Source organism: Mauremys mutica, chromosome 2 (genome assembly GCF_020497125.1).
Source record: "Mauremys mutica isolate MM-2020 ecotype Southern chromosome 2, ASM2049712v1, whole genome shotgun sequence".
Classification (NCBI taxonomy): Eukaryota; Metazoa; Chordata; order Testudines; family Geoemydidae; genus Mauremys; species Mauremys mutica.
Genome location: NC_059073.1, coordinates 27,696,617 through 27,723,151, shown reverse-complemented (window position 1 = coordinate 27,723,151; position 26,535 = coordinate 27,696,617). Strand labels below are relative to the sequence as shown.

Here is a 26,535-nt window from a genome sequence, read left to right as displayed (position 1 = left end):
CATGAAGCAGTGAAAATAAAGTCCCACTGTCTGGCCCCTCTATTATCTATTTCCCTTAGAAAGCAGAATCACAGTGGTTTCATGCCTTCCACACCCACTCAAGAGGGTAGGATTTGTTTCAGAACCATACACCACCCTGGAAATGTATCCTCTTGGGGTGAGCCACTAGAGGAAAGATCCCACAAGCTCACCAGGGATCGGTCAGACAAAGGCACTTGAGCGAACACAATAATCCCTAAGTATCAGAGGGGTAGCCGTGTTAGTCTGGATCCGTAAAAGCAGCAAAGAGTCCTGTGGCACCTTATAGACTAACAGACGTTTTGGAGCATGAGCTTTCGTGGATGCATGCATCTGACGAAGTGGGTATTCACCCACGAAAGCTCATGCTCCAAAACATCTGTTAGTCTATAAGGTGCCACAGGACTCTTTGCTGCTTTTAATAATCCCTAACTAATTTTGCCCCCACCTTTTTTTATTATCACTAGTAGATTAAGTTTCCAAAGCACCTGTCACCATAGTATCTCAAGCAACATGAGGCTGACCAGAGGGATACATTTTACAGCAATCTCTTGTCAGGTCTCAAAGCCAGTTTTAAACACGTATAGTTGTGAATGTGAGGCGGCCATATGCCTTTGGACATTGTATCAAAAAGCTTCTACTGAGAAAGTGTGAATATACTAAGATCTAGTGAATGCAAAAAATATTTTATACACCTCTACCTCGATATAACGCTGTCCTCAGGAGCCAAAAAATCTTACCACGTTATAGGTGAAACCATGTTATATCGAATTTGATTTGATCCACCGGAGTGCTCAGCCCCGCCCCCACGGAGTGCTGCTTTACCACGTTATATCTGAATTCACGTTATATCGGGTGGCGTTATAACAGGGTAGAGGCCTATTTACTCAGTGTTTGTACACTGATCAAGAGCTGTTTAGGCAGGGCCTTTTCTCAACAATTTTACTGGGTCTTTTAACCGCTACTCATGCTGTAGTAATCATAGAATCATAGCATTGGAAGGGACCTCGAGAGGTCATCTAGTCCAGTCTCCTGTACTCATGGCAGGATTAAGTATTTTCTAGACCATCCCTGACCTAACCTGCTCTTAAAAATCTCCAATGATGGAGATTTCACAAGCCCTCTAGGCAATTTATTCCAGTGCTTAACCACCCTGACAGTTAGGAAGTTTTCCCCTAATGTCCAACCTAAACTTCCCTTGCTGCAATTTAAGCCCATTGCATCTTTTCCTAGCCTCAGAGGTTTAGGAGAACAATGTTTCTCCTTCCTCCTTGTAACAACCTTTTAGGTACTTGAAAACTGTTAACTCAGTCTTCTCTTTTCCAGACTAAACAAACCAATGTTTTTAATCTTCCCTCATAGGACATGTTTTTTAGACCTTTAATCATTTTTGTTGCTCTTCACTGGACTTTCTCCAATTTGACAACATCTTTCCTGAAATGGGGCACCCAGAACTGGATATAATACTCTAGTTGAGGTCTAATCAGCACTGAGAAGAGCGGAAGAATTATTTTTCGTGTCTTGCTTACAACACTCCTGCTAATACAGCCCAGAATGATGTTTGCTTTTTTCGCAACAGTGTTATACTGTTGACTCACATTTAGCTTGTGATCCACTATGACCCCCAGATCCCTTTCTGCAGTACTCCTTCCCAGGTAGTCATTTCCCATTTTGTATGTGTGCAACTGATTGTTCCTTCCTAAGTGGAGTACTTTGCATTTGTCCTTATTGAATTTCATCCTATTTACTTTAGACCATTTCTCCAGTTTGTCCAGATAATTTTGAATTTTAATCCTATCCTCCAAAGCACTTGCAGCCCCTCTCAGCTTGGTATTGTCCACAAACTTTATGTGTGTACTATCTATGCCATGATTTAAATAATTGATGAAGATATTGAACAGAACCAGACTGAGACCTGATCTCTGCGGGACTCCACTCGTTATGCCCTTTCAGCTTGACTGTGATCCACTGATGACTACTCTCTGGGAATGGTTTTTCAACCAGCTATGCACCCACCTTATAGTAGCTCCTTCTAGGTTGTATTTCTCTAGTTTATTGTTGAGGAGCTCATGCGAGACAGTATCAAAAGCTTTACAAAAGTCAAGATATACTACATCTGCCCCTTCTTCCCTATCCACAAGGCTTGTCACCTTGTCAAAGAAAGCTATTAGGATGGTATGGCATGATTTGTTCTTGATAAATCCATGTTGTCTGTTAGTTATCACCTTATTATCTTATCTAATTATCTCTGGCATCTCACCCATCTTCCATGACTTTTCAAAGATAATCGATAATTGTTCCGATATCTCCTCAGTCAGCTCCTTGAGTATTCTAGAATGTATTTCATCAGGCCTTGGTGACTTTAAAACTTCTAACTTGTCAAAGTAATTTTTAACTTGTTCTTTCCCTATTTTAGCCTCTGATCCTATCTCATTTTCACTGACATTCATTCAGGTAATTGCTACTAAAATGTTTTGGTGAAAAAAGAAACAAAAATGTCATTTAACACTTCTGCCATTTCCACATTTTCTGTTATTGTCTCCCCCTCCCCCATTGAGTAATGGATCTACCCTGTCCTTGGTCTTTCTGTTCCTTCTAATGTATTTGTAGAATGTTTTCTTGTTACCCTTTATGTCTCTAGTTAGTTTAATCTTGTTGTGTGCCTTGGCCTTTCTAATTTTGCCCCTATATATTAGTGTTGTTTGTTTATATTCATCCTTTGTAATTTGACCTAGTTTCCACTTTTTTCAGGATTCTTTTTTGAATTTCAGATCACTGAAGATGTCCTGGCTAAGCCATGTGGCCTCTTCCCATACTTCCTATGCAAACTACACGGTGGCATAGTTTGCTCTTTTGCCCTTAATAAAGTGTCTTTGAAAAACTGCAAACTCCCTTGAACTGTTTTTCCCCTTAGACTTGCTTCCCATGGGATCTTACCTACCAACACCCTAAGTTTGCTAAAGTCTGCCTTTCTGAAATCCATTTTCTTTATTGTGCTGTTTTCCCTCCTATCATTCCTTAGAATCATGAAGTCTATCATTTCATGATCACTTTCACCCAAGCTGCCTTCCACTTTCAAATTCTCAACCAGTTCCTCCCTATTTGTCAAAATTAAATCTAGTCCAGTCTCTCCTCTAGTGGCTTTCTCTGCCTTCTTAAATAAAAAAAATTCTCCAATACATTCCATGTGCTGGGCCCAAGAAGGTGGTGTAAGGAAGCCTCCCCCAAACTCCTCCCCCACTGCTGCTCTTCCAGCAGCTATCAGCCATGCTTTGGTGGTAGCATGGGCCCAACCTTGGAACATTTGTGGTCAGTTGCTACTTTGGCAGGCTGCCAACATTTTCCTGCGCAGTGTGAGTGAGATGGGAAATTGTGATGTTCAGTGTTGTATATCAGCAAAATCTTAGCAGAACAAAGAAAAAGGCACTTCTCTAACTCAAGGCCTGCTAACAACAACAGAGGTGTTAAAGATTATCAAAAAGATCACAAGAATTTTTTATAATGGCAGGTGTCAGGCAACCTAAATAAACAGGGTAGCTACCTGCTCCCCTTATAATTAAATGAATGCAAATTTACTGCCTATTATAGTGTCTTGGATTAGAAATATAGGCTGAATTTCCTTCTTTGAGGGGGTCAACAAGCATGTGGACAAGGGGGATCCAGTGGATATAGCATACTTAGATTTTCAGAAATCCCTTGACAAAGTCCCTCACTGAAGGCTCTTAAGCAAAATAAGCTGTCATGGGATAAGAGGGAAGGCCCTGTTATGGGGCGTGGCTACACTTGCAGTGCTGAGAGTTACAGCTGTCTTCGTACAGCTGTGTAGGGAAAGCGCTGGAGTGTGGCCACACTGACAGCTATCAGCATTGCAGTGTGGCCACATTTGCAGCATTTGCAGCGGTGTTGGGAGTGGTGCATTATGGGCAGCTATCCCATCGTTCAAGTGGCTGCAACGTGCTTTTCAAAAGAGGGGGGTAGGGTGGAGTGTGACAGGGAGCGTGGGGGAGAGGGAGAGAGAGAGAGAGTGGATTTTTGGAGCCGACACTGTGTCAGCTCCCTGCCTTGCAAATTCTGACCATTTCCCCGAGCCCTCATTCACTCTTAAAAATGCAAATAGCCTGCAGACCAGATAAGCAGCTGCTCCGACGGACTCCCTTCCCCCCCGCCCCCACCGTGCTGTTTCTCTCCTCAAGCAAACACTAGCTGTAGACATTCATCCCCCTGCCTGCCTCATTCACAGCAAACAGGAGCTGTGTTTGTTTTTTAGATAAGCAGCTCTAGGAGCCCCGAGTTCACAACAAAACAAAGAGAGGCATCATAACAAAACAAAGAGAGTTCTTTAGTTAAAAGCATTATGGGAAAATTCTGGAGGCCAATTACAGTGCTTTTGGTGGCCACACTGGTGGAGCAGCGCTGCATCACCAGCGCTGCAATAGTTATACCCGAGGCAGAGCAGGAGTACAGCCAGCGCTGCAACCAGGGAGATGCAGCGCTGTATGTGCCTTGCAAGTGTGGACGGTGAGTAAGTTGCAGCGCTGTAAACCCACCACCAGCGCTGCAACTCTCCAGTGTACCCAAGCCCATGGATAAGTAACTGGCTAAAAGATAGCAAACAAAGAGTAGGAATAAATGGTCAGTTTTCAAAATGGAGAGAGGTAAATAGTGATGTCCTCCAGGGAGTCTGTATTGGGACCAGTGCTGTTCAACATATTCATAAATGATCTGGAAAAAGGGGTAAACAGTGAGGTGGCAAAATTTGGAGATGATACAAAACTACTCAAGATAGTTAAGTCTAAAGCAGACTGTGAAGAGGTACAAAGGGATCTCACAAAACTGGGTGACTGGACAACAAAATGGCGGATGAAATTCAATGTTGATAAATGCAAAGTAATGCACATTGGAAAACATAATCCCAACTATACATACAAAATAATGGGGTCTAAATTAGCTATCATCTGTCAAGAAAGAGATCTTGGAGTCATCGTGGATAGTTCTCTGAAAACATCCATTCGATGTTCAGCGGCAGTAAAAAACGCTAACAGAATGTTGGGAATCACTAGAAAAGGGATAGATAATATTTCCTCTATGTAGATCCATAGTATGCCCACATCTTGAATACTGTGTGCAGATCTGGTCAATCCATCTCAAAAGAGATATATTGGAATTGGCTAAGGTTCAGAAAAGGGCAACAAAAATGATTAGGGGTCTGGAACATCTTTCATATGAGGGGAGATTAATAAAACTGGGACTTTTCAGCTTGGAAAAGAGATGACTACGGTGGGGATATGATAGAGGTCTATAAAATCATGACTGATGTGGAGAAAGTAAATAAGGAAGTGTTATTTACTCCTCATAACACAAGAACCAGGGATCACAAAATGAAATTAATAGACAGCCGGTTTAAAACAAACAAAAGGAAGTATTTCTTCATACAACGCACAGTCAACCTATGGAACTCTTTACCAAAGGATGTTGTGAAGGCCAAGACTATAACAGGGTTAAAAAAAGAACTAGATAAGTTCATGGAGGATAGGTCCATCAATGGCTATTAGTCAGGATGTGCAAGGATTCAAAACCATGCTCTGAAGTGTCCCTCGCTTCTGTTTGCCAGACGCTCGAAATGGGTGACAGGATGGAACACTTGATGATTACCTGTTCTGTTCATTCCCTCTGGGGCACCCGGCATTGCCCACTGTTGGAAGACAGGATACTGGGCTAGATGGACTTTGGCCGTTCTTATGTTCTTCCTGTTAATGCTAGCATATTAGTATAAAGGTGGAATGGGGAGGTCACTTCTAGTCCAGTTAAAGTCAATAAGAGTTTTACTGTTGACTTCAATGTGAAAACGTTTGGGAGCCCTGATCATTTTGGATATCTGGCCTCCCTGTATAAATCAGAATATTAGATATACAGTGGGAAAGGCTGCATGTCTACCATGAATATTCCCAGAAAAGAGATCCTTATTCTCAACAATTGCCACACCTTCTCTCGCAATGAGCTTTGATGAGGAAACATCCTTTCAAAATAAATTATTTTTCTTACTTGGTTCATCTTTGGGGATTGCCAGACCTAGGTCTTTCTTGACTCAACAGACCAACATAAAGTTCAGAGAAGGGACCTTCCGCATGACTCTTCTGCAAAAGATTTGGATTTTCCAAATGGCAGCTTACAGTTACATGTTTCTTTCTTTTTCAGTCAGTCAGTACTGCAAAAATAATAGCAGAGAAAACAAGAGATTATGTTAATAGTTCCCAAATGACTCAAAAGAACACATAGATGCAGATGACAACAGATTTTCCTATGAAGCCAAGAAGAGGTGCATTTTGAATTTAGGAGAAAAACGTTTGTAACATTCCCATTTATAGAGATATATTGGAAAGTTTGTGTTCAAATAATTATCTTTCAATTACTGGCAAAATTCATCAACGTATCCAGCACAGAACATCTGATACAGGTTATAGGGAATTTGCCTTGTGGAATTGGCTCAGAGGTTTAAAATCCTTTTAAGGAAACACATCTACATAACTATTTTTTCTTGTAAGGTTAAAAAAAAAAAAACAGACTGATGCTCTTCAACCATCCAAGAACATCTGTATAGTCAGCACTGACATTTTCCTTTCTGTGATAGATTTATTAGAATCCTTGCTTTTACTGACCACTTTAAAGTATAACCAAATCCATAAATATCACTCTCACTGACCAATTTTTGCTAGTCTCCAGCAGGTTTCACCACATAATCAAATGCACAGGGCTGTATTCCTGCTAAGACAATGATGGAACCAACTGTATCTGCTCCCTTATTTGAGAAGTTGCTAACATATAATGTGAGTTTTAATATTAAACACAACAGCTTCTTCTTATGATTTCTCCCTAAGAAACTGGCTTCACTCCTATGTTTCACATGGGCCTCAAGAGCTTCTGAACTAGACTAAACTCAGATTGATGAGCCATGTCAGAAGGAAAGCCCTGAAGGACACAAAATCCTGTTGCCTGGCAAAAGAAGTGTAGAACAGTCTTCATGAGAAACAATTCCAGATGATTCTCAGGATTTTTAATACATTATTTGCTGTTTGTATTCAGTTTATTTCCAAAAACAAAATGAAAAATCATATTTAGGGCTTAACATTCACAAAGTGTTGTACAAATATTAATTAAGCTAATGATATCTTGGTGAACTTCATACATATTTATTATTTCTGTTAAACATATGGGGAAATTGACCCTTATTAAACTCTATAGGAATGTTCCATAGATATTAAACCAACTGGAATCTATAGAAATTGAAGTGAGTTCTATAGCTGTTAGTCTAAAAACATATCGAATTTAGCTGAGAACTACTGTCTTTTAACAGTATTTTTGCACTATCCTATAGAAATCTGTAGCAGAGTTATAATTTTCTATTATGTTTTATGGGATTGCCCAAAACACTCTTGGAAAAGTTAACCTTTTCTATTAAATTCTATACAATTTTTTCCATTAGGGGCAATTCAAACACTGAGTTGCTCAAGGTTACGTAAAGCAATGTAAAGCAAACCCAGATCCAAGCACCCTGAAACTTTGAAAAAGTACAAATTCAGGTGCAAATTCATAGATATTAAGGCCAGGTGGGACTACTGTTATCATCTAGTCTGATCTCCTGTATAATATAGGCCATAGAACTTCCCTGAATTAATTCCTGTTTGAACTAGAGCATATGTTTTTTAGAAAAGGATCCAACCTCGATTTAAAATTTTCCAGCAATGGAGAATCCACCACAACCTTGGTAAGATGGTCCAATTGTTAATTACCTTCACTGTTAAAAATGTACACCTTATTTCTAATCTGTATTTGTCTAGCTTTAACTTCCAGCCACTAGAATTTGTTATACCACTATCTCCTAGATTAAAGAGCTCTATTAATCAAATTTCTGTTCCCCATGTAGGTATTTATAATGTATGATCACATCACCTCTGAACCTTCTCTTTGATAGATTAAATAGACTGAGCTCCTTATGTTGCTTACCACTCCTTTACTCATTCTCTTGGCTTTTCTGTGAACCCTCTTCCAATTCATCAGCATCCTTCCTGAATGGACACAAACTGGACACAGTATTCAAGTAACAGTTGCACCAGTGCCAAAAACGGAAGTTAAATAATCTCCCTACTCCTATGCAATATTCCCATGTTTATTCATCCAAACAGTTCATTACTCGTTTCAACTACAGCATTGCTCTGGGAGCTCATGTTCAGCCGGTTATCCACCAGGCCCCCCCAAGTCCTTTTCAGAGTCACTGCCTCTCATTATAGAGAAGACCATCCCTTAAGCATGGCCAATATTCTTTGTTCCTAAATGTATTACCTTATATTTAGACATACTAAAACACATTGTTTGCTTTCACCTAGTTATCAAGCAATACAGATTGCTCTGTAACAGTGACCTGTCCTCATATCACTCCCCTAGTCCTTGTCATTGCAAACTTTATCAGTGATGATTTTATGTTCTCTTCCAGGTCATTAATAAAAATGTTAAATAGAATATGGGCAAGAACCAGTCCCTGCAAGACTTATCTAGAAACACACCCATTTGATGATGATTCTCCATATACAATTACATTTTGAGTAATGATCAGTTAGCCAGTTTTTAATCTATTTAAATGTGTGCCATGTTGACTTGGTATTACACTAGTTTCTTATCAAAATATTGTACAGTACCAAGTCAAATGCCTTCTAGGAATGTAACTATATTACATTAGTGTTATTGCTTTTATCGGTCAAACTTGTAATCTCATCAAAAAAGGATAGCAAGTCAAAAACTGATATCAAAGATCTCAAGATCTGGATCCAGCCCTTTTAACTGAGTCTCCTTGACTAAAAAGCAAAGGTGAATCAAGAACAACCAAGGTCACCGAAGTCAGCCAGACCCCATCTTGACAATCTCTTCACATTAAAGGTAATACCAAAGACACCAATACAGACAGTTGTGGAGTTGTCAAGTGCGCTATCTACTGCAGTGAACAAAATCTTTGGACCTCTGGACTATTATGCCAAGAAAAGTAGCAAGTAGAGATTAGTCACAATATGTTAGGGCAAGACATTCCCCATCACAACACATTTTGATTTAGCTAGCAGTATAAAAATATCCTTTCTTTGAGGAAATGTGTCTGTGTAAGAATTGAATTTTTAAGTTTAAAGGGCAAAAAATATTTCATTCTTATTGATGAACAACCTGTGCCATCTTTCTGTGAGCATGTGGTGTGACCGGCTTCTAATACTCTATGGTTAAATTGCCCTCTGCCTCCCTAAAGCCCCTCTACTTACTTATTACATTGATTTATATAGCACCAGCATATTCTACTTACTTTGCAGACAAACATGAAGACAATATGCTGGCCCTGAGAAGCTCACAATCTAAATTCAGTTTAAGACCATAATCCTGCAAAATGATCCACACAGGTAGACTCCTGCACCTGCCTGGATTCGGGATTATATGATTAACATCTTCACCTCCTATCCTATATTGTTGTGTATTGTTGATGTGAACTGGTAAACAAAGTGCTTTCTACCCCAGAGCTGGCTGGTGAGTAGTGCTTTGGGATCCTTGAGGATGAAAAGTGATGTAGGTATATGTTGTAATTGAGATATTATTTTGTATGGACTAATGGCATTTTGCAATTGGCCCTAAAATTATTGCTAAAAAGCTGATTACCACTAAGAATGCCATTGATTCATTTATGTATTCATGCACACACACACATAATATATATATCTAGCGAGAGAGAGAAAGAGAGAGAGAGACAGGATCCAATGACTGAGAGCTGAAGCTAGATAAATTCAAATTAGAAATGTCACATTTTATTTATTTATTTATTTATTTATGCATCTTGGTAGTCCATCAATACGATGATGACAAATGGGTGGAAAGTCAAGATCTGTCAGAGCAGGTTGTTGTGGAATTTCATTGAGGACATTATTATTCACGGTTGATGGTCTATTGAGAAGGTTACTAAAGTGTTCTCGCCATCTTTCGTTGATGCCTTCTTTATCTTTAATCAGCGTTGTGTTGTCTGATGAGAGCAATGGGGTGGTCCTTGGTTTAGAAGGTCTATAGACAGTCTTAATAGCACTGAAGAACATCTTTGAGTTGTGGGTCTCAGCACAGTGCTCAATTTCTTTGGCTTTGCTCTCCCACCAGTTGTCTTGTATCTGACGGAGGTCTTTCTGTGTTTTGCTCTGAAGGTACTTGAACTGGTCCCATTTAGAGACTGAAGAGGGGTCATTCTGCCATTTGATAAAGGCTTTTCTCTTTACTTCCAGTGCTGAGCATATTTCTTCTTGGTTCTCATCAAACCAATCCTGATGTGTTCTTTTCTTTGGTCCAAGAGATGTTATTGCTGTGTCAGTCACTATCTGCTTGAACTGGTCCCACTTTTCGGTTACAGTACCGATCAATTGTCCGTGGGATGTCAGTTTGTCATCAAGACTCCTCTGGAAATTGTTGAAACACTGAGCATCCTTCAGTTTGGCTATGTTGAAAGCAGGTCGCACATGCGTAGGCCGTTTGTGCCGAGAGGGAGCGATGTGAAGTTGAAGAGACATCCTGACTAATCTGTGATCTGTCCAGCACTCTGCGCCTCGCATTACTCTGGTGATCAGTACATCTCGGATGTCTCGCCTTCTGACAATGGCATAATCTATCAGATGCCACTGTTTGGACCTAGGGTGCATTCACGTCATTTTGTATTTGTCCGCTTGTCAGAACAGAGTGTTGGTAATGATCAGGTCATTTTCAGAACATACAATGAGGGTAAATAATCATTGGAACCATTTATCTAGGGATGTGGCGCGTTCTCCATCACCTGACATCTTTAAATCAAGATGGGATGTTAAAATACCTTACAGCTCAACCAGAAGTTATGGGTTTCATGCAGGAATGACTTGGTGAAATTCTGTGGTCTACATTACATAGCAGGTCAGGCTAGATGATCATAATGATCCCGTCCTTAAAAAAAAATCTGTTAATATTTTCTGTAACCCCAGTAATGAATCTAAGCACCCCACTGGCATTTTTTTTTACAATGCTTCTATTTGGTTGTGTGTGTCACTAGAAAGAACTAGTTGCAGACAATAATTGTTTATTGAAAGCAGGGAATTACTATTTGGAACAAAGTTTGTTTCTAAAAAGCGTGCCATATAGGTCTGTATTCTTTGGAAACACAGAAGTTGTTCCCTGTGACACATACTATTTGCTGAAAATTTACGGTAGACTGACTCATGCAGGTTTATATTGTGCTCCATTTAAATACTATTTTTTGGTTAAGTGGTAGCTATTTCAGTGGTTACCTTTTGGTTTGATGGTTTGTTTTTTTACAGGGTAGAGAAAGTTTACCCAAATTATAAGCCACTGCCAGTATAGGGAAAATGTCATCTTGACATTGATTTCTTTAGGGAATGAATCATGCAGCCATATAACTTAGCAGCACAGTCTGTCTAGATTTGTGATGGTTTTTTGTTACTGTTAATACAAAGTTTGTCACTTGAAAAAATGTGTGATGTCTGGTCTTATGTGTATTTATAGTTTACCCCATGTTTACTAACAATTCTACTATGTGTGTCATTCATGTCTGGCATACGCATCATCAGTAGTTCCATTTCAATATAGAAACCCATAATTTAATTTTATATTTTGTCCATATGCATCATTTTTGTGGCTGCACTTTGTCTATGATGAGGTATTATAAGAATGCATGCTTAATGATGGAAACCATAATACGTTCCATATATAATACTATATAGTTATTGTAAAATGGTGTTTGACACACATTTATGATTTAGATCATTAATGGCTGTCTGCATCACTGATATCAGGGCCGGCTCCAGAGCCCAGCGGGGCAAGCATCCGCCTGGAGCGGCCCTTTCCCGGGGGGGCGGCAGGCTGGGCCGGCGGACCTGCCGCAGTCATGCCTGCGGGAGGTCCACCGGAGCCCCGGGAGCAGCGGACCTGCCGCAGGCATAACTGCGGAGGGGACGCTCGGCCGGCGGCTCCAGTGGACCTCCCCCAGGCATGACTGCGGACGGTTCGCTGGTCCTGCGGCTCGGCTGGACCTCCCGCAGGCATGACTGCGGCAGCTCAACTGGAGCCGCCGGACCAGCGAACCGCCCGCAGCTGCGGGAGGTCCAGCCGAGCCGCGCGACCAGCGGACCCTCCGCAGTCATGCCCGCGGGAGGTCGGCTGCTCCCGTGGCTCGGGGGCGCCTCCCGGGCATGACTGCTTGGGGCGGCCAAATTTGTAGAGCCGCCCCTGACTGATATGACCCATTGAATCACTTTTTTAAAAAAACAATGACACACTCCTTTACAGATTCCCTTTAGCTCAGCTAATTCAAAGAAAATCAGAAAACCAAATCTTTAATCAGGACAAATTCACATTCTAAATAGTGAATAGGATTTCAAGAATTTCTTGAGGCCAGAATCTGCTACCTTGAATGACCACTTAGGTAGGTATTATTCTTAGGAGTAAGAGCTGTAGAATCAGGCCAGCAGTAAACTCAGCATAACATATGTTTCTAGTCTCTATTTTAATCCTTTGCAATTGACTGATAGATGGATTGTGTCTTCTCATTTATCTTTCATTTCTTTTAGATCAGTTGGTTTCTTTGTTTCCCCTCTTTGTTCTTAATTGCTTGTTTTTGTTCATTATATAGAGAGTGCTTGGTGCTGTAAGACATATAGGAGGTCAACATGTGTTTGCAATCTCAGTTTAGGACTCTATTCAGCCAATCACATCTCTTACCTGTCACCCCTTAAAGCTCAGGATTCGATGACTTTCTCTGGTGCTGGCGAGGTGTAGAATGTCAAGACACACCATCCCCACACCTGTGTACGAAAGAGGTCCATTCTAATGACCTCAGAAGGAGTCAGCCCAGGGTGGTACTGAGGGCACATTGAAACCCTTATTCAGGGAAAGTCTCTCAGGGATAAATGACTCATTCCACATCCTCTATAAAGTGAAACACATGCTTCCTGTGAATCCCTTTTGGTTTCACTTATTCCTTAGTTTAGAAATCATAGAGAAAGACTGATTGCAGCAGAGGAGCTGGCACAAGCAGCATTAAGCAGGATGTTAATCTAAGTCCATCTTCAGTGTCCATCTGTGCCCTAGTGAAATTGGCATACCACTTATGTGAGTAGGCACTACGCCATCCTACCACATGGGTATTAGAATGGGTAGCCAAGCAATCATGTGCATACATTGACTGTGGGCAACAAGGGCAGGATTCCAAGCCCAGGAATGTGGACACAGCTGTATGTCTTGCTCGTGTGGACAAATTCAGTAGTTAATGAGCCATGTCAACAACACAGAGATAGATTCACTTGAGAGATCAGCCAAACTGCCTCCACCGCTATGCAAAGTGAGTTTTTTGCATCTCAGGGACCAGAATGTGTGTTGCACAAGGACAGAGCAGGAGAGGGAGAACGACAGTCAGAGATTTCATGGTATTGCTTTAATCATTTTGTCACTTTCAGCCCCTGTGAATCACCGTAATTCTTTGTGTGGGAAATAGGCATTTAAAAGGGAACATACCAGGTATGTGATGCAGCATTGTGTGTGCTTTTTATGGCACATACCTGTTACACACTGTGGATGGGAACTGGTTAATATTAGAAATGGCCTATCATCGAGAACCCTTGGAAGAATTCAGATCCTAATCTAGCTCTGAACTATGCAGCTTATGTCAAGTTCTAGTTACTACCCTGGGCTTCAGGTCTCTTCACTGGAAACAAGGAATTAAAATATATCTAAGTTAGGATAAAAACACATTAGCATGCAGTGCTTTGGATTAGGCAATATTGGTAAGAAATGTATAATTCCTAATGTAAAGTCCTAGGAGTGTGCCATGTTCTGGACCTTGAACTGAAAAAGAGTGTGGTTCATATTAATAAAACATTGTTCCAGCTGGATCTAGATAAGAAACATTTGAAGAAATTAAGATGTTGGATAAGATTTTACTTACGCTATCTCTGTCTGAAACTGATTTAATGTTATTTCTAAATACAAATTCCATTACCCATCAGCTTAGAATTTGAATAATTTAAGAACGCCAAAGGGCAAAACCTGGAGATGGCTGAAATACTTCTGTGATTTATGAACATTTCTTTTATACCCAGGACTAAATCCATAAGTGCAGGCAGTGGATTAATTGTAGAGCAAAGCACCTGGGGGGAAGGATAGCTCAGTGGTTTGAGTGTCAGCCTACTAAACCCAGGGTTATGAGTTCAATCCTTAAAAGGGCTACTTAGAGATCTGGGGCAAAATCAGTACTTGGTCCTGCTAGTGAAGGCAGGGGGCTGGACTTGATGGCCTTTCCAGTTGTAGGAGACAAGATATCTCCATTAATTCACCTAAATGTATATCATTTGAAACATATGGGGGAAATAGCCTGTAGTTCTGGTTATCCTGTCCCAAGAACATATTCTGAAAACACCTGCTATTTGCTTCACACTGGTACATTCCAATAGCAAAATTACTAATCAGAAGTACTTTAATGAGACCCAGAGATAAAATTTATTTCTGTCACAGATGGCTGGACAATGTCTAGAGAGGTATGATCTTCTCCAGAAGCAGAAAATCACTACATACTAGTACTGAATTGTACACAGGTGTGTTATGCAAGGTGACATTATAACAAAGCCATGTAGTACAAACAACGATTGTATAAATCAGACACTGGGACAAGAACCTGGTCTTTCAGATCCAAAATCACAGACCTCTACTACTTAATACAAAGGGGAATTGTATCTACTGCTAGTAGTAAGTCCCTTAGCCTCTGTGTGCCAGCCACTAGATGGCTGTATAAGACACTCATAAAACATGCACAGAGCTGTAAGGGGGTTTGTGTGACAGAGCCAATATATTACACAGTACCCCCACGCTGCACAGTGCTGGGACCGAAGAAGAGAAGAAGTCTTCAGCTAGGACACAGACTGTGCTAGACCTGGACTATGGTGGAGTTGGAACTGTGTTAGCTAGAAGTCGATTTAAATAAATATTTTACCAGCAGGATAACAACAGTGTCATAGGCCATATTTTGCCAAACTATGCTTCCGGGAGCCACTACCACCCTGGAGCCGCTCCAGGTAAGCAGTGCCGGGCCAGAGCCCGCACCCCAAACTCCTCCTGCACCCCAACCCCCTGCCCTGAGCCCCCTCCTGCACCCCAACTCCCTGCCCTGAGCCCCCTCCTGCACTCCACCCCCTGCTCTGCTTTATTTCTTAGAATTCTGAACAATAACACAAAAGAACCCAAAACAGAAAGCACAACCCACTCCACCTGACTCTAGCCTGGCTCTCTGATCATGGACTCGGCTAGGCCCACATACCTTGCTTCCTTACAAAGCCCTCTAGTCTGCAAGCAGGACCAGAAATAACCTCTGAGCATTTAAAGTGATAGTTTACAATTTTAACACAGTTTATAATACACCACTATGTGTTTGGTTGCAACATTTAAAACAAAGGGGGATAAGGCAGGACACAGCTGCCAGAATGCTGGAAGAAGGAGACAGGAACAGACTTGGCTTGAGAAGCTGATGGGCTAACGGTTTTCAGTACGCCTCTACCTCGATATAATGCTGTCCTCGGGAGCCAAAAAATCTTACCACATTATAGGTGAAACCACGTTATATAGAACTTGATTTGATCCGCCGGAGTGTACAGCCCCGCCCGCCCAGAGCGCTGCTTTATCACGTTATATCCGAATTCGTGTTCTATTGGGTGACGCTATAATGGGGTAGAGGTGTACTATCATTGCAGTTCTGGAAGTGGAGCTTTCGCTGAGGAGCTTTGCTGTTGGTTTTGCCACTATTGTTCGAGGTAAACAGGACTTGTGTACATGATGGGTGAAATTTGGCCCTTTGCAGAGAGGCAGCACAAAACTTAGATGTTAGGATGAAATTCAGCCCTGAGCAGAGAACCAGCATAAGGTCTATGCCTTGTTCTGGCTCTCTGCATAAGGCTGAATTTCAGCCCCCTGTCAATAATTTCTCTCCCAGCAATGAACCAACCTTCTCCAAAGTCCCAAACAGCGCCTATCCCCCAGTGGAGGGCAGGGGCACCTCCTGGCACCAGCGCGCCAAGCGCGTGCCTGGGGCGGCAAGCCCCGGAAGGGCGGCATGCAGGTCGCCGTGAGGGTGGCAGTCAGGCTGCTTTCGGCGGCATGCCTGCGGGAGGTCTGCTGGTCCCTTGGCTTCAGCGGTAATTTGGCAGTGGGGACGCCGAAGGTGTGGGACTGGCAGACCTCCCGCAGGTGCGCCGCCAAAAGCTGCCTGCCTGCTGTACTTGGGGCGGCAAAATACATAGAGCCACCCCTGGAGGAGGGGACAACAGTGAGCTAGGGTGTATACCATACTGACTTCTTGGCATTTCCCCCTTTCCCCTCAAGATCTTTGGCCTGTCTGTGCTTTAATATATTAAAATAGATGTTGTCACCCTACACTTAGCTTTTGTGGAATAGAGGAAAATGCTCACTTTCTCAGGGGGATTCTCAGTTCCAATTTTTTGTACATGATTCCCTTCCTCCCCCTGCTAATACAAGGGTGGTATCATCAAGCACTGAGAGGGATACTTAAAGATACCAGGTTAATTCCATTTAGGTTGGAAGCAGTGCATTTCCTGCTATAAATGGAGGGCTGTTTCCAGCTATAAAAATTTTGAGAGTTCTACCTTGCAATTGTTTTGTTCCTTGTTCATAGTGTTTAGAGATGGGTCTCAAACCAGACCTGTGGATCTGAACTCGTGGGGAAGCTCAGATTCAGGTCTGGATTCTGCATCTGGCCCCTGTGTTAACAACGTCAAATACTAGAACGCCGAACCACCTTTTGAGTGTTCAAATCGCAGATCTGGATCCTAATCCTGTGACTCAGGCCCATTATTAGATTTTAGAAGGGAGAAAGATATGTGAAGGGGGAAAAAAAGACATCTGAGATAGGGCTTCTCTCTCAAATGTAAACAGAGTTAAATTTGTGTCATGAAGCAGTGGGCTTAGTTTTCTAAAGGAGGCATGGTTCCCAGAAGGAATTACATAAATATTTATGAAAATGAAGCAGGAAATATTTTCCCAGGGTAGGACACTTATTCAGTGCTACATCAGGTCAGAAAGAGCTGGAGGCTATTTTGTAAGTCATTCACTGGAACTCAATCACTGCCTGCTTGTTTGCTGGGTTCTGTTCTGACACAGGAACAGGCTGCACTCTGACTAACACAAATTATGAAACAATTGCAGCTTTTCACTTTATATTTTAGAGAGAGAGAGAGAGTCATATCTAACGGAACTTGGAATTCCTTTTTTTTTTAAACAAGCCCAATGTTTGGCAGTATCTATATGTGTTTCCATGGAAAACCATAATGGTGACGTTATTTAATATCAGACCTTTCATGGAGTCTCATGAGAGTATTATTGTAGCCAACAATCATTTTCGGTAACAGGAAAAACTTGAAGTGCTCTGTGGCCAATTGCTCAAACTGACAATAGGGATGAAATTAACCTAGAAACGTCCCTGTTAGTGTGGTGTGATTCTTGGGAAATGTGAATAAGCATGAAAAGGGCCTGGTGCTGCATACTTTATATATCCCACTGAAGTGGGCTTTAAGTAAGAACAGACCATATGTTATCTTCAGGCCACATGTTTGAAGAGATAATAAATGTAGGCTTTGATCTTGCAAATCCTTGCACGCTGCATAACTAAGGACATGAGGCTGTGTCGTCCCAGTGCAAGCATGAGCAGAGGCTACCAGTAGCTTGGATATGCTTGAACAATGCAACATAAGTGGACCCACCAAACAACCGATGAGGCCAGAATGGATGTTAGGCCATTGTCACCAAGACTGCTGGGTCATGTGTAGCCTCTTGAATATCATGTTGGAAGTTATGTAAGACTATTGCAGACTATCTTAAAATCGCTATTTAATTGACTGTACAGGCAACAAGACTTTGGAGGAATTCTTGTCATTAGCTGTAAAGTGCAGTACTTTTTGGAAGCTATTTGCCAACACTAATAAAGCGTTGGTTGCTGCCTGAGTCTCTGACGAATAACATAGTGTAGAGCTGCTGTTTACAGACTACAGCCACATAAAGCAAACGTTTCAAAATATGACATGGTGTCAGAACACACAGGGTCAGATGTTGAATGAGAAATCAATGAGAATTAGGCACCTAAATCCCAACCTGGGCCTGAGAGCTTTAAAATACCTTCCCCCTTCTCCGTCCCTTGTGTGCCATATCATACTATTCTATTTCCCTCTGTTCTTTCCTTTAATCAGTTCCAAGCTTTGACAGTATTGGAATTAACTCAGTATCCGACATGGCAGGAGGGACAGTCTTGACCTCAGATACTGTGGTAGCAGGGCCCATATAAGTACCATTGGCAGACATTTTGCCTTTGAACACCTGCAGACCCCAGTAGTTGATCAGTACAGGAAGCTCCCTGAACTATTGAAGTCTTGGGCTAGAGCTGCTGCAGATGGACCCTGAGCACTCCGATCTGAGTCTTACCTGTGATATAGGCAGGATGTGTAAACAGTTGAGTCCAGTCACAGTATGTGGGACTGTGCTAACCAGTCAAGTTGGCACTAGCATCTGGCCACCTATTGGTAAACTTTATAGCTACCTGAGCATGTTGTTGTTTGTACTGTATGTAGCATATTGACTGTTGATGGTTAGCATTGGAGGGATATTAAGGTAAAGGTAACACTCAGCTCCTGAGGGAAAGGCTTAGATTCTAAAAAGGTAACATGCGACATAATGGTGACTTGTGTACAGCTGATGGCAAATCTACAGACCACTTCATGATTTTCTTTTGACTATTCTCAGCGGTTTCTGGTAAAACGTTCTTGCTGCAGGAAACACAAACACTGGTTTGTTCATTTTTTTCTTGCCTACAGACATCTCTCTTTGCTTGAGTCAATGAGAATGAAAATGCACAATGGCTGATGTACCTCATTACATCTCAGTCACCACTGAATTCTCTGAGCAAATGTTTGCCTGCATCACTTCCCCTATCACTGTTTACTGCTGGGGAATATCAAACAATTGCTGGAAGATTTCTCAGTACCGCTGAGCAGATTCTGCCATTCACATTGGTTTGCCAACATGCCTCTTTAAAGCCATCCTCAGAACCAACCACACTACCTTCCTGCTCCTACACCATGGCCGTCTTGTGCTTAAATGGACTTTATGCTCAGAAAATGGAAGTGATGTGTCAGATAAAGGAAAAGGATAAATAACACGAATGTACAACTTACAAAGTGATAGGCAAATTCACAATGCAAATCACAGTCAAGCTTCTTCCTCGGGGAACTCCATCCACCCACAATCCCAATTCTTATTTTTCCTGCATGCCCCTCTAGCTGTGGTGTATTTGTTTTCATGCCTTCCATCTTATTTAGATTGCATGCTCTTTGGGACAAGGATCTGTCTTCTTATATTTCTGAAAAGCACAGTGCACACCACAATAATAAAGAGAGAGGGAGTGTTTTGAAAGAAGCATGGCAACCCATGACAAGCCTGGCTATCAGAGGTGAAATCTTCACTCTGCTGAATCAGTGGGAATTTTCCAATGTGGCCAAGATTCCCCCCTCCCCCCCACGTGCTTGAGATCAAAGGCCTCCAGCCATCAAAAAAGAGTAAGTCCCTTGTGTAACTGCACCCTTCTGTATGGGTGCACTTGCTGCTATGTTATCCGTATGTCAAAGCCTGCAGGGATATACAATTAATTTCTCTTTAAATAATGAGGAAAGCATCTGAAAAGTTATTTCTCCTCTTTAATATGTTTTCGCTTAGGATGAGCACAAACAAACGTGTGTGTAACCAGCACTAAATTACTCAGCTCCAACAAATTAGCCCCCCTTCAAGAGCAGCTCTCATCTTATTGAGCTAAATTCATCCAGGATGTATTAGGACAAAAGTTAGTAGAGTCCCACCAGAGATTAATATGAGCATCCATCTGCCTTTGCTCCCTACCTGCCATGATTCATTGACATTGTTACTATGTTTTTTATCTAATTAAGAGCTAGAGCCTGCCTTTTTCAGGTAGGGTTGCTCTGGGAAAAGGTGCAGTGGGACCACACAGTAAACAGATGCCCCAGGAAGAATTCTTGTGATTGCCAGAATTCCTCCAAGGAATCACACACTAGTTTCTCTACACAGGGGGTTTTACACCCCTTTGTCTCTGTGTTTGAGCTTCAAACCCACAAACTCAGAGCAAAACTCGGAGAACCGTGTCACATAAATCAAAACCAGCACTAACTGAAAACCTCTTTCGCAGTGCAGCTGAGAAAACAAAGACGGGATGGGCCTGGAGCCTGAACTACTCCATTGCCTATAGAGGTCATCTCTCCTGTCTGGCAATGGGATGTGTGGGCTAGAGGCAGAGTGGAGAATTTTGCACTGCTATTGCTTAAACTTTAAGCCTCTTCTGTGGCGTCAGTCCTCAAGGTTGTCCTTCTGGATCTTGTCCGTCAACAAAGCCAGGGAGGCCACAGAACAACCACTACAACAGTCTCCAGGTGCTAATAGCAGCCATGGCCTGTGGATTCTGGCTGGCAGATCAGCTTGGTTCACAGACCCCCTGCTCACACCAATCTCTCACCCTTCCACCATGCTGCATGGAGCCACCAGAGAATCTGCAGCATGGCATGCAGGAGGTGTGAAGTCCCATTCTATGATTTCTCCTTGAAGCAGAGCTGCAACCATTCTATTGCTTTTGGGGGATTTGGCGGGCTTTTGTTGGCATATGTCCCTTACCTGTTATAATGAGCATAAATTAATTTCCTTACATAACACAGAACAAGCATCTTATAATTAATTGACATTCATTTGGATAGAAAATCAAAGTCTTTCTCTTCTGAATGAATGGAGTGTTGGGTTTCCCCATTATAAGTGTAAAAAGAAAAGGCTCATAAAAACAGAGATCGCCTCATATATCCAAGACATTTCCTCTGGCCAATGCAGCTAAATATTTCACAACTAAAAGATAAATTAGAATAAACAGCTGTCACTGTTAAATAAATATTCTGGACAATGTATCATCTGTGCAGGATACAAAAAACTGAACACATCAGTGACCTTTTTCCCACTTTAGCTTTTTTTCAAGTGTAAGCTTCCAAGTCTTTGCTCTGCCTCATTTAGTGAAACATTTATTTTAGAATCAACTTGTATTTTTCAAGACTGAAACAACGAAAGGCATTTCCTGAGGAACTGCAAGGATGAGCAGCATGAAAGGACAACAGTGGAGGACATGTGGAACTTTAGTAGTGCTCTTTATTTTTCAAGTTCAGATTTTTGGTTTCAATGTTGACAATCAACCTGCAACAGATGTCTGCTCGACACACACCATTTTACCTGGACCAAAAGGTGAGCTAGTTAATACCAAAGCTGATCAGAGTTGAAATTGTGAGCCAGGAAGGGATTTGTGGTGTGGGATGTGCATCACCAGTGGGCTGGAGATGAAGGATCTGAAGAACTGCAGATCTAGCCAAATGAAATGTGTAGGGGAAGATGGAGGGGAAGTGGAGAGAAGGGCTGCAGTGAGGAGACTTGAGAATTGTGGAATTTTTTTAAAAGGTTACTGGAACCAACTCCTGCACTTTCATATAAAGTGTTTTCAAACTGGGGTATGCATACCTCTCGGGGTACACGAGCTCTCATCTGAGGTACGTTGGAAAAATTCTGTAATGGCGGACAACACCTTTTATTTAGTAAGACTTGGCAATCTAATCAACATTTAATCTCCTTTCAATTAAAATTGCAGCCGCTGTGCAACTCAGAATCAGAGGTATTTTAAACTGTGAGGCATGCCCCCCTACGGGGCACTGAGGAATGTTTGGGGGGGCTCAGGCCAGCCCTGCAAGGCAGAGCTCAGAGAGGGCAGAGCTCAGAGAGGGAGCACCACTACCACGCCCTGACTCACCTCTGCAGGCCACCCAGCCTGTCTTGGTTGGGGGGGGGGGAACCAGGGCCATCCTTAGGCATACGCAGCATACACGGCTGTGTAGGGTACCCAAAAATTTGGGGCACCATTCCCTTACTGCCTGCGGCTGGAACCCTCTCTTCTCCAGCCCCTCCCCTGTGCTGGGCTGGTGGGCTTCTCCCCGCCCCTAACCCCGCCCGCTCCCTCACTCGCTCCTCAGCCGGCCAGCGGAGGGCTCCAGACTCCGTTTCTAATGCCCTGGGGAGTCCAGAGTGGTGTGGCCGGTCACTGGTGGCGCCACCTGGAGCGGAGTCCTTGGCCGGACCTGGGGCCAAGACAGGAGGAGTGAAACTTCCACATGAGTCAGCGGGGGTCCAGGGGCCTAAACTGACAGAGCGCTCACTGTCTCTCACACTTCCCTAACACACACACACACTCTCACACCCACATACACTCTGCCTCTTACGAGTCACAGTCCCCCAATACAGATTGTCACACGCACACATAGTCTCACACTCCCCAACACACGCTCTGTCACACAGTTCCCCAACACACAGTCACACACACACACACATACTGGCTCCCACTCTGTCTCTCTCAGACGCACTGGCTCTCTCTCTCACACACACACACACACTTGTATAATTGTTGTTGTTATTACTGCTTGGTACTTCCTGTCAAAATGCTCATGGTGAGCCAGGAGTGGCTAGGGGCTGCAGGAGGGCCGTGGGCTCTGGCGAGATGCAGCCCCCATGTGACAGCGCGAAGCCTGCCTTGAGCCGCTGCGTACAAAGCTCAGTGTGTGTCAGTAATGGCGGCGGGGGGGAGGTTCTGGGGGTCTGCGGGTGGGGGTGGTGGCTGTGCCCCCTCTACACACTGTGGTCAGCAGCACTGGCTGGGGACCGCATTCAGTGGAGCATAGGGGCATCAGTTTACTAATACTGCATAGGGCCCCATAAATCCTAAGGATGGCTTGGGGGGCCAGGAATGGTCACACAACCAAAAATTGTATCACACACGGGGGCTCAGCTCAAAAAGTTCAAACTCAAGTCACTGCTTGCCCCCTGAATGTTCCTCCATGCCCCCTAGGGGGCACCCCCCACAGTTTGAAAACCTCTAGAAGCTGCTGCTAAATGGGAGGCAGAAATCTGCAGGGGGCACGTGACCCCATGTGCCAATCCCACCAGGGCCGGCTCCAGACCCCAGCGCACCAAGTGCGCGCTTGGGGCGGCGTGCCGCGGGAGGGCGGCAGGCGGCTCCAGTGGACCTCCCGCAGACATGCCTGCGGAGGGTCCGCTGGTCCCGCGGCTTCGGTGGAGCATCCGCAGGCGTGCCTGCAGGAGGTCCACCGGAGCCGCCGGACCGGCGACCGCCAGAGCGCCCCACGCGGCGTGCCGCCCTGCTTGGGGTGGCGCAATTCCTAGAGCCGCCCCTGAATCCCACACAACACCTCTTCCTATCTTAGAAGGGGATACATGGTAAACTACATTATTTGAACACCACTAATATAAACTTAATATCTTGTCCAACTTGTTTCAGCTAAATTAGATCGCTCCTGTTCAACGTATGTGTTCCCAGGCAGTTGCTATACAAAATAATAACCCTTAAAAGCAAGCATTAACCAAGTGACAGCTGATGGTTGCGCTAGTTGTTTCTACACTTAAGGGGGAAATACCATCAAAATTCTCACTGTTTATAAATGCCTACTTATAGATAGTGATCACTGCAGCACATATCAGACTTGATCTAGGCGCTCCTGTTGAAGTCACTAGGGGCCTCACCACTGACTTCTGCAGGATCTTGATCAGCTCTTTAGCATATCATTCTTTCACCTCCAAGACACTTAACAAATATCTGAGGCCAAATTCCATGCATCAGCTTACGCAACTGAACCCATGTAACCTAACTGAAGTCAGTGGAATTGCCTGGGGTGTAAATCAGCCAAGAACTTAGCCCATAACAAAGATATATATCTTTCAGTGGCAGTTCTAAAACATTTATTCCAGGCAATGGCTATTGAAGCTCAGACTACTGCTTCCTTATTAGTAATTTATTATATTTCTCTGTAGGCTACAGAATAGGGGAACAAATGCAAGTGATTTATAGTTTAAACAGAAAAGAGACTTTATCAACATAAAACCATTGCTGCAGACTCATTTGTTTTTATGATGGATTATTCAAATGAATGTCGCTTAAAGTACCATTTTTAATCATCACATTCATTTCTTTAAGATTGAAATCTGATGTTTAACCTTTGCTGAGGCAGTATAAACACAGGAAGACACAATGAAACCAGAGGGAGCGGTACAAGTTTGTTTAGTTACTATCTGAATAATGGAAATGTACATGCTTGGAAGAGAGAGTTTGGCTGACAATAATAATAGGAGATATACCTACCTCCTAGAACTGGAAGTGATGGTTATTGAGTCCAGCCCCCTGCCTTCATTAGCAGGACCAATTTTTGGCCTAGATTTCTAAGTAGCCCCTTCAAGGATTGAACTCACAACCCTAAGTTTAACAGGCCAATGCTCAAACCACTGAGCTATCCCTGCTGCCAGTCAAAATATGCCTGAGTGGGCTATGTCTACACTAGAGACCTTACAGCCGCACAGCTGTACTGATGCAGCTGTGCTGCTGTAAGATTGCTCAGGTAGCCGGTCTACGACATAATTAAACCACCACGAGAGGCGGTATCTGTGTTGTCAGGACAAGCTTTCCTGCCAACATAGTGCTGTGCACATTACCACTTATGCCCATATGTTGCCCAGGGGCATGTTTTTTTTAAGTTTTGCAGACATAAGTGGTAGTGTAGACATGGCTTAGTGACACCACATCATGAATAGAGCTAGGATATAAGTCCAGGTCTCAGGCTTGTTCCTTTGGTCTCATCCAGTAGGGACTAGGAGCATTCAGTGTAACCCAAGCCTGGTAATGAGCAAATCCAGCAATTGTGATGTTTGGTCTCTGTTGCTTCTTGGCCTGAATAATGGGTTGGTATGATGATACCAGGGGAGGGAGTATATTGAGGGGATGCTTAATGCTCCTCATAACTAGAATATTAGTATTTTCAAAGGGCTGAATGGCTCAAGACTAGTAATTGAACATGGAGCTCATCACCTTAAGTCACTGCTTCAAATCTCCTGTCAAACAGGTGACAAGTGACCATCTGACAGCATTCTACTCTCTATGGGAGATGAATCTGTGGCCTCACTCCAGTTCCTAGTGGACAAGAGCCCATGTTAGAAAAGTCACAGCTGGCTTTTACTGGCATGACAGCCTCATCTGCAGTCCAAATGAGAATCTAAAGACTGAATGGAACAATGTATGAACTACTCTCTTTCCTGTAGAGAATCCTCTCAAGGTCAGTGATGAGGCACATTGGCCAAAGAGGGCATGAGAAAGTTTGCAGTACTGCTGCCCACGCTGTACCTGTCCTGTGACTAGAGGACTCCAGACACCAGGTGTTCTAGCTGTTACAGCACTAAATCCACCAACAAAACTTTCCTACTGTATTTCTAACTGTAGTATCTCAAATGAAGGCGTCTCTTGCTTTTAGCACCATTATTATCTTTCTTTTAAAAATGCTGTATCTGTGGTGCAGCCTGTTTTCCAGTCTTCAGAAAATAGGCAACTCTCCGGCTTCTTAGCCAGTTTGTCCACATTTAATCCCTCTACCATCTCCTTTCTACCATCTAGTGGCAGGCATCATAGCATAATTTATTCTGCTGAGAGATCACACAATATGCTGGGCAATCACTTTGTAGCTGTGCCACCCACAGGCTTTGTGCTTCTCCTGTGACATAATCTACCTTTACCGTAAGAGGCCTGTAGGTGCACTGAGTGCCTCAGATCCTATGGCTTCACATTAAATTGAAGTTGTACTGTGCACTTGCATCACTTTTAAAGTCCACATTTCCTACAGGAAATAGCAGCAAGAACTTACAGTTTTTCATGTGCTCTGTGTGGAAACCATCTTTGTTCAAAAAGGGCCAGTTTTCATGCAAAAATTATTTGCTCAAAACGTTGGTAACTTTTTTTACACTCAGAACAAGAGATGTCAAATGAATTACTTAGGTAGCACAAGGGGATATGAGGGAAAGTGACACAAAACGGAGCCATGAAAAGTTGACTGGACAAAGCGCTAGACAATGTACTGAGGGAATGATTCTGCCCTGGGCAGTAGGGATGGACTAGGGGGCCTAATAAGTCTTTACCATCTTTAATTTCTAGGATAAAGCCCTAGAAGTTAGTATCTATTAGAACTCTTTGTTATTAATAACTTAATAGACATTAAAGTCTGACCTCTAGTGGTCATGAATGATATCTACAATGCATGCTTTAGCGACGGACTAATTTAGTATTCCTATTTGTTTTCTCCATCTTTCTGTTCGCACGCCCTTTTTTCTACTGTTGGTGCAGACAGATCAGTTATTATGTTTAAAAGCACTATATGAGCAGATGACCAACCTTGGCATGCATGCTAACACACACACACACACACAAGCAGGCAATCTTCAACTGGTTTCCAGTTTCCTCGCCAATCTAAAACTCAGCTCAGGTATGCAAAGAAGGCTACTAAT

General features: G+C 42.9%; 2 protein-coding genes across 5 annotated transcripts in view; one reads left to right on the top strand and one right to left on the bottom strand.

The window, feature by feature from the left end:
• TNFRSF11B (TNF receptor superfamily member 11b) overlaps positions 1 to 26,535 on the bottom strand; it is a 142,594-nt gene that overhangs the window by 65,912 nt on the left and 50,147 nt on the right. For both annotated transcript variants that reach the window (XM_045003951.1, XM_045003950.1), the window contains exon 2: positions 6,061 to 6,223. In XM_045003951.1, the coding sequence (XP_044859886.1) occupies positions 6,061 to 6,069 (9 nt within the window). In that variant the 5' untranslated portion in view covers positions 6,070 to 6,223. The remainder of the gene's footprint in view (positions 1 to 6,060; positions 6,224 to 26,535) is intronic.
• Positions 1 to 26,535, top strand: part of COLEC10 (collectin subfamily member 10) — a 164,062-nt gene that overhangs the window by 115,545 nt on the left and 21,982 nt on the right. Inside the window, exon 1 of one of the 3 annotated variants that reach the window (XM_045003953.1) lies at positions 21,157 to 21,399. The exons of the other annotated variants lie outside the window; for them this stretch is intronic. Within the exon in view, the coding sequence (XP_044859888.1) occupies positions 21,252 to 21,399 (148 nt within the window). The 5' untranslated portion in view covers positions 21,157 to 21,251. Of the gene's footprint in view, positions 1 to 21,156; positions 21,400 to 26,535 lie in introns of those variants that run through there. 3 annotated transcript variants of the gene reach the window in all.